This window comes from Artemia franciscana, chromosome 2, assembly GCF_032884065.1.
Source record: "Artemia franciscana chromosome 2, ASM3288406v1, whole genome shotgun sequence".
Lineage (NCBI taxonomy): Eukaryota > Metazoa > Arthropoda > Branchiopoda > Anostraca > Artemiidae > Artemia > Artemia franciscana.
This window is the reverse complement of record NC_088864.1, coordinates 3,515,597-3,532,758: the sequence shown is the minus strand read 5'-3', so window position 1 is coordinate 3,532,758 and position 17,162 is coordinate 3,515,597. Positions and strand designations below refer to the sequence as shown.

General features: G+C 35.4%; 1 protein-coding gene across 2 annotated transcripts in view; it reads left to right on the top strand.

The window, feature by feature from the left end:
- Positions 1-17,162, top strand: part of LOC136036072 (NAD-dependent protein deacetylase sirtuin-1-like) — a 73,858-nt gene that overhangs the window by 24,188 nt on the left and 32,508 nt on the right. For both annotated transcript variants that reach the window (XM_065718037.1, XM_065718047.1), the window contains exons 4-7: positions 1,165-1,278; positions 5,208-5,423; positions 10,062-10,162; positions 12,293-12,399. In XM_065718037.1, coding sequence (XP_065574109.1) covers positions 1,165-1,278; positions 5,208-5,423; positions 10,062-10,162; positions 12,293-12,399 — 538 coding nt within the window. The remainder of the gene's footprint in view (positions 1-1,164; positions 1,279-5,207; positions 5,424-10,061; positions 10,163-12,292; positions 12,400-17,162) is intronic.

The window sequence follows — 17,162 nt, the reverse complement described above, 5'->3', positions numbered from 1 at the left end:
AGGGAAACCCTGTGTGAACTTTGAGAAGTTCAGGAAAGAAAAGAAGAAAAGTGACGAACTGTACTAGACATTGCGGTCGAAACAACCCGTCTAGTGGAGAAAATTTCGGCAAATAAAAATAAGATGAAAATACGTACCTTCGAATATATCCCTTTTCATTAAAATTAAATAATAAAGGCTGCCCCCTCCCATCCTTCTTGCGTAAATCAACCTCTTATCTATTAAAAAAGTGTGTTTTCATTGCAATTCATTTATTTACTGCATTACAAATTTACTGAACCTTTATAAGTTTTTGAAACTGTTCTGATCTAATTAAGGACTAAACGACATTTATATCATTTTAGTTACTACTATTCGTAATTGCCTTTTTACTTTTTTTTTTTTTTTTTTTTTTATTGCTGCAGTTGGTAGTAGATTGTATTGACTGTATTGATCCCTCCATAATATATTTTGTTTTCCTAGTCTTTGTCGTAAGTTAGTTGCATTTTGCATTTCATTCTATTGAGACACAAAAGAAAGTATTTGTAATTTATATACAAGAGGTTAAAAGAAAGAGTTCTGACAAAGGTACACTCCTTCTTTCCTCGCTCATTTCCTGTAACTCCAACTCACACCTCAGGTTTATAGGAGATTAGTCAAAGAACATGTCCAATGACAGGCTTGAAAAAGAAAAAATTGGCACATTTTTTCCTTATCCATCAATTTTTTAAACCATTTGTTTTTAATAAAATCTATCGAATGTATACAGGCTCTATACAAAAATCCCCGCTTTTCGGAGAACCTATCACCGGTTATGTACACCACGTAATAGTTTTCAGATTAGCTATTGGCTGGCTGGCGGGAAGGCACCAACACAACCAGTTATAAAAGTAGATATGCCTTTGCAAAATATGAAAGAGAAAACGATCATAAAAAAATGTTAATAGTAGTCACTAAAGCTTCACAATCTATGTTTTTTCAAAAGAAACAGGAAAACATTCTTTAAGATTACTTTGTAAAACTGGGATTGGGTCTTCTGAATTTTGTCTCTCCTCATTTTGTCTTTTTATCTATGGTCACATTAAAAAGTAATTCACATTGGTTCTTTTCAGTTCAGAGAATTTTGTTTCTGCAAAATTCTGTTTTGTTTATTCTTATGTATCTTTGAATTTGGTTTACTTTCAGCTGCACGAACAAATGTCAGAAGGCAAACGTCCCTTAGACTTACTTCGAGGTTTAATACCAGATATTGAGGAAAAGATGCCTGTTGGGGGTTTCGACGAAGCAACTCTGTGGAGGGTAATCTTTTCTTATCTCTTATCTCTTTCTCTTCTTTTCTTATCTCTTTCTTATCTTATCTCTTTCTTTCTTTTCTTATCTATTTTTGTGATATAATTCTGTTGAATCAGCGAACAACAACAATTCCCAGGAATTATTAATTAATTGATGTTTATGTCTCATATTCTGTTTTTTTTTCTTAACCTCATCCAGTCGTCTCGTTCCTTTTTTTCATTACCTGAAAGACAACTCCCAAGTTTTAACAATTCAACGTTATAAATGAAAATGCTTCTATTTATTTCTGTTTACATTTAAGAAAGTATCTAAATTTTTTATTTATTGAAAAATGGACAACCTAAGTGCTCTTTTTTCAGAATCAAACAGGGCTGTTGCTGTAGGCTGCAGGAAAGAGGGCAAAAAAACCAAAAAAAAATTAAAATTAAATTTGTTGATATACTTCTGTTAAGATTTCTCTGATTTTCCTGTTTTAAAACATTCAACATTCTTAGCATACAATCTTAAAACTTGTCAGATTGTTCTGGGCAGATCGTCCTATAAAATAAATTTACATTTATAGAAGTGCTTTTGATATATCTATAAATGGATTTCGTCAGGAGAAAAGTCTGAATTAAAAGTATAGCAAACTACCCCTACTACTACTAACAACTCGTCACAGCACCAAGCTGCCTGAGGCCAACACAGCTACGCCCGATCTGTCTTGACATCCTCCCAGGAAGTTCTCGTTTCCCTTATATCTTTCTTCACGACATCCTCCCACCCCTACCGCGGACTACCTGATTCCTTCTAGCCCCTGACGGTTGGCCGAAAAGGACGATCTTCGGCAGTACGCCATCCTTTATCCGCATAACGAACCCTAGCAGTCTCAACCTTTCTCTTACTATAGCTTTAGAAAGCGGGATTGAACCATACTTTTCGTACTACTTGAAATATGGTGATTCAGCCGGGTCCCCAAAACAATCCGTAGGTAATTTCTCTGGGAAACATCCAGCAAATTCTTCTCCATTTTTAGAATGCCCATGCTTCAGATCCATCTTTGACCACTACCATCAATGTGGCTTCTAGTATTTTAATCTTGGTTCGCAGACTATCTTCCTATCCTTCTGAACTTTAGTTGACTGTGAAAAAAAATACCCTGAACCTTGACTATTCTACTTTTAACATCTTCACTGCTCCCACCGTCTTTACTAATAAAACGACCAAGGCAAATGCAAACTATCCACTTGATCATCTTTTCGTTGTACAACGTCATCTTTTCATTTTCCCTTATTCCTAGCCTTAGCGACTTAGTCTTCTTAAAAATAATTTCTAAACCTATTGTTGGATCCTGAACTCACAAAACCTCTAAAAGTCCAATAATTTTGCTCACATTTTCATCTAGGAGGTTTAAATCATCAGCATAATCTAAGTCCATGAAAGTTTTTCCTCCCCATTTGATTGCCTTTCCTGTGCTCCTTAAGAAAAAGTCCATCTGGCACATACAGGGTATCTAAAAAATGTGTATAGTTTTTGACACTCCTTATATTTTATGTTCTTAACGGCAAATTGACCTACCCAATGACTGAAGTGTAGCGGAATCATTGACGAAAACATGTCATAAAAGGGTATTTCAAGTGAGATAAGACAATAAATTCCAAAAAAGACTCAGCACATATTTCCACAATCATTCCCTTAAAAATCCTGCTATTTCTCCCTGAAGGGACATGTCTGAAGTGGGTTGGAATGTGAACATTGTCCATACCAAGAAAAATCGCTTATCATTCACCCTCATAAAGAACTGCTTCAAGATATCTCTTCATGGGGTATGGTATCCCGTGTTGGTAGATGGCTGTGAGAATTTTTGAACCATGTTGGCGTTTTTTTTTTTTTTTTTTTTTTTTTTTTTTTTTTTTTTTTTTTTTTTAATCTAGTGTCACTTCTTACAATTTTTGCAATCAAAAGCTAAGTTCTGCTTTTTTCATTCGGGAACCAGTTTGCTCCTAGATTGAAAAAGGAATTGGTGATTCATGAAAGACGAAAGAGTAGGTATATTTTCTTTGGGTGGACAATGATTTTGATTTCTAAAGGACTTGGAGGTGGAAAGAGCATTATTTGCCATGTTTTTTTTTTTAGTTCGTGATTAGTTTTGTTTTTCGTTTGGGAAACTAGAATATTAATAGGAGAAAGTCGTTATATGTTTTTTAATGCGTGTCTGTAGTGTAGAGTTTGATTAAGTGCATTTCCCAAAATTTATAGAAATGGCCTAATCTAAACTCATGAATTTGGAACTTATGGTCTTTATTTGTGGTATGTTGACATGTTTATTCTTTATTTTTTGTAATAAAGGGAGAATTGATGAAAATGATAGATTGAGCTATGTACATTTTTCCAAAACTTTCATGCTGAGTCAATTGGTGAAGTCCATAATCCATATGTATATATTCCATCACTATCTTAATAGTAAAGCATAGTAAAATTTTGTTTATACATTTAGCTTTTGTCATTACATCATCGAGAAGAAGACGTCATAACTATTTGTGCTTTTTTTGGCCCTCGGGATAAAAAACAAAATACTAGAGTCTTTTTTTCGTTGTCTTTCAATTTCGACTTGTTTCGAAAATCAAAACATTTGAAAAATCTTTGATTGGTCCTTTTTTGTACTACTGGGGCAGTTATACTAATGGGGTAATTTACAAGTATCCTATGTATATATGATTGAATAGCTTAAATAAAATTGTTTTTCAGTTGAATAATGATGGCTTGAACTGTATAAGAACTGGAACATTTTCTAGATCTATATTTACAGAGGGATTGTATCAGGCGAAAAGTCCGAATTAAAAGTATAGCAAACATCTGGTACATACAGGGTGTCTTAGAAAATATGTACAGTCTTTGACTATCCTTATATTTTTTTTTTTTTAAGGCAAATTGACCTACCCAATGACTGATGTGTAACGGAATCATTGACGAAAAAATGTCATAAAATGGTATTTTAAGTGAGAAAAGACAATAAAGTCCAGCAACCACAACTGTTGTACAATGCTAGCACGTACGCAGGGGGGGGGGCTTCGGGCCGTGGCCGCCGAAACATCAGGATTTTTTATGTTCCTATAATTCTCTGATATTTCTCACAGAATAAGGAATTTGAAGGGTTTATCCCCCCCGAAAAAAAAATCCTGCGTACGTGCCTGGTGAAATGGTATTTTTACAACCATTCCCTAAAAAACTTGCCGTTTCTCCCTGAAGGGATAAGTCTGAAGTGGATGGAAATATGAATATTTTCTAGATCTTTCCTGTTTAGATATAAAAGACTCCCTTTTTCAAAGGTCGCCATGGATAAGTTAGTGTTACTTCGGTGCTCCAATCTCAGAAGCAGTATTCACTGCTAAAGCTCTGTGTGTTTTCTGGATACCACCTAACTAAGTCGCTTTATCGACTAGCGGTTTGGCTGGATGGGATGGATGTGAGAGCCTTCTTGAGGTGCTTTTGCAATGAATTTTTCAAATTCATGTTTTGAAAAACCTGCCCCTTCTTTGTGATTCACTTGGGAAATGGTACCTTCGGTATATTTTGATTTTATTGCTATGCCACTTTATACCAGGCAGCTTATTGCTTTTTTTTCTAGCGGAATGCTGGTACTTTTGACGCGCCAAATGCTTTAGTCCTTAAAAAAACAGTATACCCTAATTAAGGTGAACATTTAAACTAATCATTTTTCTCTTTGATTTTTTTTTCATTTAGAGCCAAGCTCCTATACTTACCCGAAATTTGCATTATTTTATTTACATTTCATTTAAATATGTATTCTAAATTTATTATATTATTACTTATCCAATGTAATCATTCTATTTGAAAAAAAACTTACTAAAGAGAGAAAATAAATAGAAGACCGTATTGTACCAAAAGATCCATTCCCTTATGTCAATTGTTTTTCTGATTTGTGTCCCTTTTAGATGCTGATTTCGCTAATGAGTGAACCTGAGAGACGAACTCGTTTGCAGCACATTTCAACTATGACAAACGTTCTGAATTTGATTCGAAATTCAAATAAGATTCTGGTCCTTACTGGAGCTGGGGTTTCTGTTTCTTGTGGTATACCAGATTTTCGAAGTCGTGACGGAGTGTATGCTCGTCTTTCAAAAGATTTTCCTGACTTGCCAGATCCAACTGTAAGATCCCATTAAATTCGTTTCTATTTATGCATATTACTGTTTCTAACCGTTATTTTAATCTGTGGAGGGGAGTCAACCATTAGAAAGGCTGGTTTATATAAAAAGCATGTCATTAATTACCAAGCATGACCAGCTCTCTATAATGACACTTACAAGAAAAAAAACAAGATAAATGCCTTGGAAGATCAAGCCTGGTAGAATACCAAATATTCTGGTTCTTACTGGAGCTGGTGTTTCTGATTCTTGGGGTATACCAGATTTTCGAAGTCGTGATGGAGTGTATGCTTGTCTTTCAAAAGATTTTCCTGACTTGCCAGATCCATCTGTAAGATCCCATTAAGTTCACTTTTTTATTATTATTATTATTAATTCAATATTTATTAAATCAAATTAAAAAATATACAAAAACTATATTATGCCCCAACAGAGAGCAGAGCTCGTAAGGCTCGGGCAGTACAAATGCATAGAAAAAAAAGCACAACGTCTCGTCACACTAATAATTCAAAAAAAAAAAAAACATACAAGGTAGGAAATAACAGAGGAGGCCACTCCAGCGCGGGAACACCATAACAAAATAGATACTAAAGTCTATTAATCAATCCCGACATCTAGGCAAAGAACTATTTTTGAAATGTGTTTTTTTTTTTCAAAGAAAATCGACTCATGGAACTTCGGGCCATTTCTACTAAGTTAAGTTTATTTAAAATATGAGGAATCTAGTATCTGATTGAGAATCTAGCTCTTTCTGATTTGATTGGCGGAAGGTGATACTTCTTAGAGCGGATGCGGTGGGCAGGAGAAGTGGGAGTCTCAATTATACCCAAATCATGGAAATAATGTGTTGAGGATTGGATATCATAATAGCACATTGCTGTATGCACTTCCTTCAGTTGTTTGAGATTGAATATGATTCAATTAGAGAATGGTATACAATTTTAAGGATGGAAAGAGGAAACACCTGTTTCAATCTATGAAGACAACCTAAGTGATGGGCAAGTTTCAATCTCAAATAATCAGAATGCTTACGGAAAGATAAAAGCTCATCGAGAATAATCCCAAGGTAACGAAATGAATTTACTCTTTTTATCCTACTTTGATTTACAATTAACTCATCTATGGTAATTTTATTTACCGCCCGCTGTGACCACCCGAAAATCACGAATTCAGTTTTAGAAAAGTTCGTGGCTAGGTAGTTACACGCAAACCATTTTTGTATACCCAACACATACACACTATCTAAAACTTTTTACTGGTGTCTCCATGGAAGCTAGCAAACACTTACTGGTATCGAACTTTAAGTGGGCAAAGGGGTAATAGCAACTGACACTCTAAAAAAAGTAGTCTTTATAAACAATATATATGCTACCGTGAATGTCTGAAATTGGTGAATGTGAAATATACTTTTTTTCTCCTTAGATTTAGTCAGCGATGCCAGTCAACTTTTTCAGTTTAACGCTAGGTTTGATGGTGGCAGGTTACCTTAGATTTGGTTAGCTCAGGTTTTAACCCATTTCTGATATTTATAACCAAATTTAACCTCCTAATCAAACAGTTCGTGGTAAGGAGCGACCCGGATAAATAGTAACCTAAACTCTAAAAAATGGAATTTTTCATATCCATAGTTACATCAAAAGAATTGCATTTTAATGCTGATTTTAAATATATAAGTTTCATCAAGATCAGTTATACCCATCAAAAGTTACGAGCCTGAGAAAATTTACTTCATTTTAGAAAATAGGGGGAAACAGCCCCTAAAAGTCATAGAATCTTAACGAAAATCACACCATCAGATTCAGCGTATCAGAGAACCTTATTGTAGAAGGTTCAAGCTCCTATCTAAAAAAATGTGGAATTTCGCATTTTTGCCAGAAGACATCACGGATGCGTGTTTATTTGTTCTTTGTTTGTTTTTTTCCCCAGGGGTGATCGTATCGACTCAGTGGTCCTACAATGCCGCTAGAGGGCTGATTCTAACAGAAATTAAAAGTTCTATTTCCCTTTTTTAAGTGGCCAAAAAAATTGGAGGGCCCCTAGGCCCCCTCCCACGCTCATTTTTTCCCAAAATTCATTGGATCAAAATTCTGAGATAGCCAATTTATTCACCATAGTCGAAAAACCTAATAACTATATCTTGGGGGACGACTTACTCTCCCGCAGTCCCCGTGGGAGGGGCTGCAAGTTATAAGCTTTGACCTGTGTTTACATATAGTAATGGTTCCTGGGAAGTACAGACGTTTTCAAGGGAATTTTTTTTTGGTTTAGGGGAGAGAGTCGAGGGGGGGGGTTATGTGGAAGGATATTTCCACGGAGGAACTTCTCAAGGGGGAACAGAATTTCAATGAAGGGGGCGCAGGATTTTCTAGCATTATTTGAAAAAACAATGAAAAAATAAATGTGAAAAGTTTTTTCTACTGAAAGTAAGGAGTAGCATCAAAACTTGAAACGAACAGAAATTATTACGCATATGAGGGGTTTACCTCCTCGTAATACCTCACTCTTTACGCTAAAGTATTTTTAGTAATTTCAACTATTTATTCTATGACCTTTGTGATTCAGAGGTCATTCTTAAGGAATTGGAACAAAATTTAAGCTTTAGTGTAAAGAGCGAGTTATCGAGGAGGTGTGAACCCTATCATATACACAATAAAAACCTTCAAATATAGAAGTTCGTTGCGTAAGTTAGTTCGTAAGTTACGTTTTTTTTTTTTTACCAATGAAAACGTTTGTAAAAAATTAAAAGTTCTAGTTGCCTTTTCAAGTAATCAAAAAATTGGAGGGCAACTAGGCCTCCTCCCTCACTCCTTTTTTCTCAAAACCTTCCGATTAACTGCAATTAATTAATATGCAAATTTCGTTTTAATTGTTTATGTGCGGAGAGCCAAGATAAAAACATGCATTAATTCAAAAACGTCCAGAAATTAAATTAAAAAAACAAGTTTTTTTTAAATTAAAGCAAGGAGCAACATTAAAACTTACAACTAACAGAAATTACTCCGTATATGAAAGGGGCTTTTCCTCCTTAACGCCCTGCTCTTAACGCTAAAGTTTTTTACTGTTTTAAAAAGTAGAGTTGAGAGAAAGAGTCAAACTTTAGCGCAAAAAGAGGGGCGTTAAGGAGGAAAAGCCCCTTTCGTATACGGAGTTTACGAATAATGAGTGAGCATCAAGTGGTGTTTGGAAATTGGAAGAATGTATGTTCAGATAGTAATTGCTTTCAATAAAGGCTAATTTTCTGGTATCACCATATAACTGGGAAATAACTCGAGAAGTGGTAGATCGTTAGCTTTCTGAAATGATAGAATTGTGGAAGTTCTTGAGATATTATTAACTAACGCTATTATACACAAGTGCCCATAACCAAAAAAGGAATAAAAACACAATCTCCACCGTCATTTATGTAAACTTGAACTGTTTGAAAGTTATATGTTTGTCATTATTTTTGTACTTGCTAATTGACAGATATGCATTTCAATTCCTGGAAAAGATAATGTCTCAAAACCCTAAAAACTATGGTAAATAATTTCCTGTTATTTTGTCTTCTAGCGCATCTCCTGTAGCACTTTTATTATTCATATTTATTATTATTTTTTATCTTTAATGTTCTATCATAGTTTTTTTTATTATTATCTTTTATTGTTCATGACCCGCTACTTCCTAATGATTCCATGTCAGCGTTGGGGTTTTCAACCTTTCTTTCATTTATCTGTTAATTTTCGCACTTTTACTTTTTGGCCTATTAAAAAAACTTTTTAGATGTTTTCTGACGCTGTTTAAAAGGGTCTGAACAAGCAAGGAATGAGCTACAAAGTGACATTTTGTAAGAAATAATAGCTTTTAGAAGTCTCCCTCTAGTCAGAATATTTGCAAATCTCAGAATTTTGAGCTTTTAGTCTCATAGTTATACTTCAGTAAATCATTTTCTCGATTGTAATGTGTGTGTTTTTATGGGTTTTACTACCTATAGAAGGGTATGTGCGCGTCCCATTCTTAGAGTTTCTGACACAAAAAAGCACTTTTTAGCCTACTTTTATTCAATTTTTTCGTGGGTCATGGGGTTCTTCAGATCAAAGTCAGAGAGGAATCTTCCTGTCATCCTTATCCCCCTCCTGTGTGTAGATATTGGTAAAAGGACACTTATATTTAGTCCTTCTCTTACTCTCTCAATAACCCCTTTTTCAACTTTTTTTTTCGAATGTTCTTGACAAATGCACTATGTTACAGAATATTTTTACACTTATTTCTAGCATTTACCATGATTTGTGGCGTGCCCACCCGTGAGAAAGGCATAGTCCTATTCTCCTTTTGCTGCGGAAGAAAAGGTAATATTGGGCCCAAAAATGCATCTTCATGTTTTTAAAGTCCCAAATTTTTGATTTCATCGTATGCTCCCTTCCCAAACTACCCTTAATACTCCGGTGTGTCTGTACTCCATTGCAGATGAATTGGCCACAGATAGTGTCGTGTTTTCAGCTCATTTAGGCACAAATCTCTGGATAAAAATCATGAATGATTTGATCAAACATCTTAATACGGTCGATATGAATTTGAAAATGCCAGACTGCTTATTTTTTGTTAGACGCAATTAGTTCTTAATGTCAAAATTTATTTTATGGTTCATTTTTAATGTTTTTTTAGGCGATGTTCGACATATCCTATTTTCGAAAAGATCCCCGGCCTTTTTTCGAATTTGCCGGTGAATTATGGCCTGGTGAGTTCAAGCCTTCGCTCTGTCATAGGTATGTTTGTTTTTTTTTTTTTTTTTTTTTTTTTTATATATACGCATTTTACTTGGACTTCATCCAAGCTTTTCCAAAAATAGGGAACTTTCCTTGCTAAGTCATTGTCTAATTAGATTTCGAGTTATCGAATTGATATCTTAATGGCTCTCCCATAGATGTTAAGATGGTGATGGTGATCTTCCTAATGAAGGACAAGCTTTCAAAAGTTTTTTTAAGTGCTAGGGAAAGGTATTCCCTAACCAGGTATTCTGCTAGGAAAGGTATTATTATGCTAGTCCTAGGGAAAGGTATTCCCTAACCAGGTATTCTGCTAACCAGGAACATTTGGGATATTAAAAAAACACTTGCATCGCATATTTAAAATTCACAACGAAGTTGCTGAAGTTGCTACTCTAGGCTGGCTCGAGACATATCCGCCTACCCTAGAGAAAAAAACAAACGCCACCATCTTGCATTACCCAGCAGATTTTTAAGCCTAATGCTAAAAACATAATCCCAAATATAATTTGTATTCTTTTGTATTTATCAAATTTTTTCTTTCTTTTTACCTCGACTTTTTATTAGACAGAAGATGAGAGACTCACCTTTCCCAAAGTGTGTAAAAAACGGTTTTCGCATTTTAATTCTGTTATAAATTTAATTTTGCTTCACCTCTTTGCTTTTATAGGTGAATCTCATTTAAATACTAATGAATAAAATTAAGTCAAGATAAAAATAGTTTCTAAGACCCCACTGCCTAAGTATTGTATTACGAGAAATCGCAGGTAAATAAGAGGATTTATAGCGAAAAGAAAGACTGCCGCTACTGCTACAAAACATTTACTGCAGCACCAAGCACACAGCTGCATATCATCCTCCTTCACTCCAATCTTTTCAGTGCTTCACCGTTTACCCCCTCCCGTGAAGTTTCAGTTTCCTCCAAATCCTTTTTTATGACCTCTTTCGCAGAAGTCCTGCTTTTTGTTAGGACCCAGACGGACGGCTGAAAAGCCCAATCCGTCGCCGTGAGACCTGTCGCGCGTCACCCATGCATGGGGGCCTAGCCAGATCAATTTTTCATTGATTGTACCCCTAGAAAGCGGGAACGCACTGTATTCTTCAGACTTTCGAAGTGCCCAAGCTTTAGTGATACTTGATCTCTGTCATTTCTGTGCCATCCAATATACTAATCTTAAGAATTATATTTATCTTAGTAACCTTCCCAACTCTTTTAAACTAAGAAAAAGAAGCTCTTCTACTCTACTTCGTGCGTCTTCACTACATGCACCATCATTGGTAATAAAACTACCCAGGTCTGTGAAGCTGTCTACTAATAGCTTAGATAACAATACCTTTCCATCCTCATTTATTCTTAGTCTAAGTGACTTGCTATATAGTCACAATGCTTTATAAGCATTGTTAGGCTAATTAATTTTGCTGCCTACATAAATCAAGGTTAGTTTTCGCTATTCGCTCACATAAACGTTCGTTTTTTCGGCCCATAGCGTAATTTCCACAGCAACACTGGCTTATAAGAACTTATGAAAATACGAGACATAATCTAATAATGAAAAATATCCTGTTAACTACGGTTCATGTTCATGCAAAACATTCATTTTTAATTAGTTACAATTATTATATCGCTTCAAAATTATAAAGTTTAATTATATCATAAAATGTTAAGTTTTATTTTACACTAAAATTACAAATTTCAGAAAGGAACTCGGGTTTCCTGCGGTTTAACTATGTAGCCTCCAGGAAGAAAGCTAAATAATGAATTACAAAGGACTCTGGAAAAAAATTGAGGCCAGTGAGAAAAAATAGCTTTCAAACACTGGTGTCAATTGGGAAAGGGGGTGGGACAGGGTGCTTACAAATTTTCCGTGGAGAGGAAGGTTTTCGAGGGGGATTTCTCAGTTGCAATCTTACGTGGGTGGGGGAGCGAAAGGGAATGTGATTTTCTGGTATGGTTAAAAAAACAGCCAGAAATTAAATGAAAAAACAAGATTTTTTCCTGGAAAACCAGTTTTCCTTCTTGTGTGCTTGCTGCTTGAAATGACCCAAGTTCCAGATACTTGTCAAATTGAAATTTAATATTAATCTATATGATCATATATTACTCTTATTAAACTAGAATACGTTTTCTAGATTCATACGTCATCTTGAAAAGAAAAATAAGCTTTTACGGAATTACACGCAGAACATAGATACGTTGGAACAGGTAGCAGAGATTCAGCGCGTTGTGCAATGCCATGGTTTGAATTTATAGTATTTTCTCTCTCTCTCTCTCTCTCTTCCTCTCTCTTTCTCTATCTCTGTCTCTCTTTCTCTATCTCTCTCTTTCTCTCTTTCTGTAAATATTCGGACACTATGGTTTCTTAATTTTTTTAAAAGCCTCTGCCTTCAATAACTGTTGCCGAAAAAAAAAATCGCACTCAGTAATACAGCCAATAATCATACTTCTTAGGACTGAATGCCGTACTGAGTTCGCTACAAAATACAAAAAGCAAGATTTGTGGTGCTACCAATAATAGTGAAAAGCTGATAGTTACTGCTGTAGATGTCCTCCTCTTTTCTTTTTTTTTAGCGTGAACGCTGGTTCGAAGGGCAAGGGACCCTTCGGATCATTGGGGTAAATCTTTAAGTAAAACTCGTCAATGCTTATATCGAAAGTATAGGTACGATTTTGTTCGTTAATTAAAGATTTGTGTCTTTGCAACTTTCCAGGCCAAAACAATTGGCTGCAGCAAAACACAACAACACAAGCGTACATACGAATTTTGTCTTTAATAAACAATTCGTATGTATACAACTTTCCTTGCAAAAATTGGCTTTTGTTTGTTTCTAAGTTTTCTTTATGAGATTTCTCAATAGGAGACTTATAAAGGAAGTCGAATCTCCGACATGAAAACTCAATTACTTTATTTAGTGGCATTTATGCGATCAGAAACACGGTCTTCTCTTTCTTCTTTATTCAGTTTATGGAAATTCAGTTTATGCAGTTTCGCAGTTTACGCATTCAGTTTAAGCAGTTTTCTCTTTCCTCTTTATTCAATTTTTTTGTTTTATGAATTAAATTTTGAGCTATTGATTTATTTTGAGGGGGAGGGGTGCTGTAACATACAGTTTGAAAAAGCAGCCCAAAGAATGGATTAAAACTAAATATTTGTATTGCCCTATGCTGCGCTATGATTTGGGGGAAGCTGAATCAGCTCATCTTCACGCTCTCCTCCCTCTTTAACCCAGTCTTCTCCCTCTTTAACCTAGAATATACAAACGTTTCCTCGTCTGTATATTCTGACAGACTAGTTTCTTGTCTCATGACATAGCAAAAATTCATGAGACATTGAGTTTTTATTATGCGACCTCAGTTCTAACTTCTGCGTAGTATGTTCACCTGATATTTCTGTGTATAGTTAGATAGATAGATAGATTTATTCACACGAAAAGCCCAATTGGGCCATGGTGACATACACAAAACAACAACTCAAAACACCTTAGCAAAAAAAAAAAACAACTCAAATTTAAAAGTAAGGAGTCAAGCGAGTCAGTTGCAGACTTTTTTAATAAGAGAAATCAAAGCTCAATGAGAAGGTGTAGCATAAATCCACACTTTAGGCAGCTAGCTGAAGGACACTGGCTGTCAGCGTGCTTAAAGAAGAGAACAGTATGAAAATGAAGTCTTGATTCATGCTTCGATGACATGTCATGCCCTCGGCACCAAGGAAACTGCCTCAAGTTTTCAATTTGAATTTCAGACGCGCTATGAAAACGTATGGCATCTACATCCTTTGGCTGGTTTTCACTCAAGCAAGCTGGATGCTGTGTAGTCAATTCAGATGGTTGGTGAAACTTCCTACAAACATATGTTATAAAATCACGGACCTGCAGAAGTTGCAACTAATCTATTTCTAGCAGCAGTTTTCACACCATGAAGTGGCAAAAACCATGAGACAGTCGAAAATCTCCCGGGGAAAAAGAATAAAAAAGTAATTTTTCGCTGGGGATGGAATATTTGGTTGAAGGAGGCTTCAGTATGGCTCATTTTGGGAAATGGTTATTTCCAAGCTTTGGACAAGCCATGGGTGGAACTACTTATAGGCTCTACTAAATTGAAGGAAAACTCAACTTCCTTAAAACTTGAGACCTCCCCCCCCCCCTTGCCCTATTTGAGATAGGGTTTGTGATATCAGATTTCAATATGAGCCCTGATCCTAGACCTCTTTGGTCTGGCTTTCATTCGGATCCGTCGCTCCATTCGCAAGTTATACTAAATTAAACAAAAAACTTATCAGCACTTTCGAATTATTTCATCACTTAAAACCCCCTCTCCCTCGCCCTTATTAAGCTAGGGTCCTCATTTCCGAACATCGTGTGTCTTATGGTTTTTGGCATCTTTGGCCTAACTTTCATTGAGATCCGTTACTTCATTCGCAAGTTAAACTGAGTTAAACGAAAAACTCAACTTTTTAGCACTTAAAGCCCCCTCCCCTCGCCCTAATTAAGCTAGGGTCTCCATCCCGGAACTCAATGCGTATCATACTCTTAGGCATCTTTATTCAATTTTCATCAAAATTCATCTCTCCATTCGCAAGTTTCACTGAATTAAATGAAAAACTCAAATTTTTTAACACTTAAAGTCCCCTCCCTCTCGCCCTAATTAAGCTCAATTTTAAACCAAATAGTTCAATTTTAATCCAATTCCGACCGCCGGTTCTCCCGCTATTCTCGGAATTGGACGGACAGACAACGGACAGAAACGGGTGGACGGACAGACGGATCTCAAAAACCTATCTTGATTATTTTTTCCACCATCCAAATAGGTGACGATGCCTGGATGATGATATGCTATTCTTTCCTTTTTTGGGATCCAATGAGCCAACATGGCTAGCTAAGACGTCGCAATATCTGTCCGTCCGTTTGTCTGTCTGTCCATCCGTCTGTGCAATCGAGTATAGCGGGAGAACCGCCGGCTGGATTTGGATAAAAATTGAACCATAGGGGCCAAGGACCATGATACACATCAAGTTGAAAGATGAAGATGCTAGCTCAAATAAAACAAAGGGGAGGGGGTATTACTTGCTAAAAAAAAGGGTTTTTCGTTTAATCCAGAGTAACTTGCGAATGGAGTGATGGATCTGAGTGAACTTTGAACCAAAGAGGCCCAAGACCATAATACGTATCAAGTTTTCAGACGAATACCCTATCTCAAATATAATTATTTGATAGTTTTCTGTTGAATTTAGTATAACTTACGAAAGGAGCAACGGATCCGAATGAAAGCTAGATCAAAGATGCCGAAGATCAGGGCTCATATCAAGTTCTGGTACCACAAACCCTATCTCAAGTAGGAAGAGGGGGAAGGGGTTTCAAGTTTTAATAAAATTGAGTTTTCCTATAGTTTAGTAGGGTCTATAACTTATGAATGGAGTGACAAATGACGAATTTGACAAAAAAAACACTGTATTGGATCCTGCTAGCAACTCCAGACTTGTTTATTGCAGACAACATTTAGATGGGTAAAGATTCATAGCTTCAGTAGCTTTACCAATAATATGGTCCTGAAAATGACGAAATGGTAGAAATCTGGTTAAGTTGACAAGATAACAAAACTTAAACTCTAATGTCAGAAACATAAGCCCAAATGGACTACAGTATACAACGTTTTGCACTAAACAAGAGATGTTGGCTCACTGTCGACCAGTAAACTGTGAAATAATTTCAATTTCTTATCATATAACTTTTAAACAAAATTAAACCAAGTGACAATCATGCTATATTTTTTTTTCGTCATAAACAAATACCTTATTTCACATTCGAAAATAGGACATGGAGCTATATCTGAGTTTACTCTAAATCTAAAGGTGATGTTTCTTGTACATTGCCAAAGCACACGCATACAAGATTTTCGTGTCAAAGGTAAACTATTTGAATAACAAGTACATTATCAGTATCTTAAGTAATAAGTATTTCGTAATCTTACTTAAGTATCAAGTGATAAGTACGCCCTAGAGTTTTTACTTAAATACAAGTAATGGAAAATTGTACTTAAGTAGTACTTCAAGTAATTGATAGCAGTTACTAATGTTTTGGCTTAAAATTATTCAGCTTCATAGTATTTATATAAAAAAAATATTTATAAAGCAAGGGGAAAATACTTGGATAGCATCTTTAGAAGGTTGTGGAAGAAACTGACGAGGTTATTTAATCATAAACCTAATCATAATTATAGTTATCATAACTTTGGTTATATTTTTTTTTACGTAGAATAAATACTTGTAAGTAACAGGAGTGCTCCTGACTATTGGGATATTTTGCCATAGGATTGACAATCTAGCAGGATTATATCCTGTTTGATTCATTTGTAAAAACACAAAAAAATATTGGTCAGCAGAAAACCATTTACATACTACATTCCGCGTTGATGAGTTTTGGTGATCAAAGAATTATCCAGTTTTTGTTTTTAACGAGACAATAAGTAAAATAGGGAGTACCTAAACGAGGCAAGTTGCAAATACTTAAGGATCACCGTGCAATTCTTAGAAGAAATATTAAAATGATTTTCATTGAAAAATTGTACCATAAATGTACCATATACCAAAATTGTACCCTTGTACCATAGCGATTCCAGCTCTTAAGTTTTACTTAAAAGTAACTTGTAATGGGGTCAAATACGTTGTGTAAAATTATGCTGTTTTGAGCCGGAAAGTCGAATTCACAATTTATCGTTTCTAGAGTTCGACTGGGCTCTGTTATTGCAGACATAAGTATAAAGAATAAAAGTATAAAAACATAAGAAAGAAAGAATAAAAGACAAACAAAAAAAAATAAAACTCATATCTTAGCAAATTTCCACAATACTGCTCAACAGTATTACAGAAAAGAACACCAAAATCTCTAGTAGAGCAGACATTTTTCCTCTATAGACCAAACGGACCAGCTATGACACCTTGAGAAAAATATATGCGTAAAGAAGAAATAAAATCGAATTCACTATTTATGGGTCCTAGAATTCGAC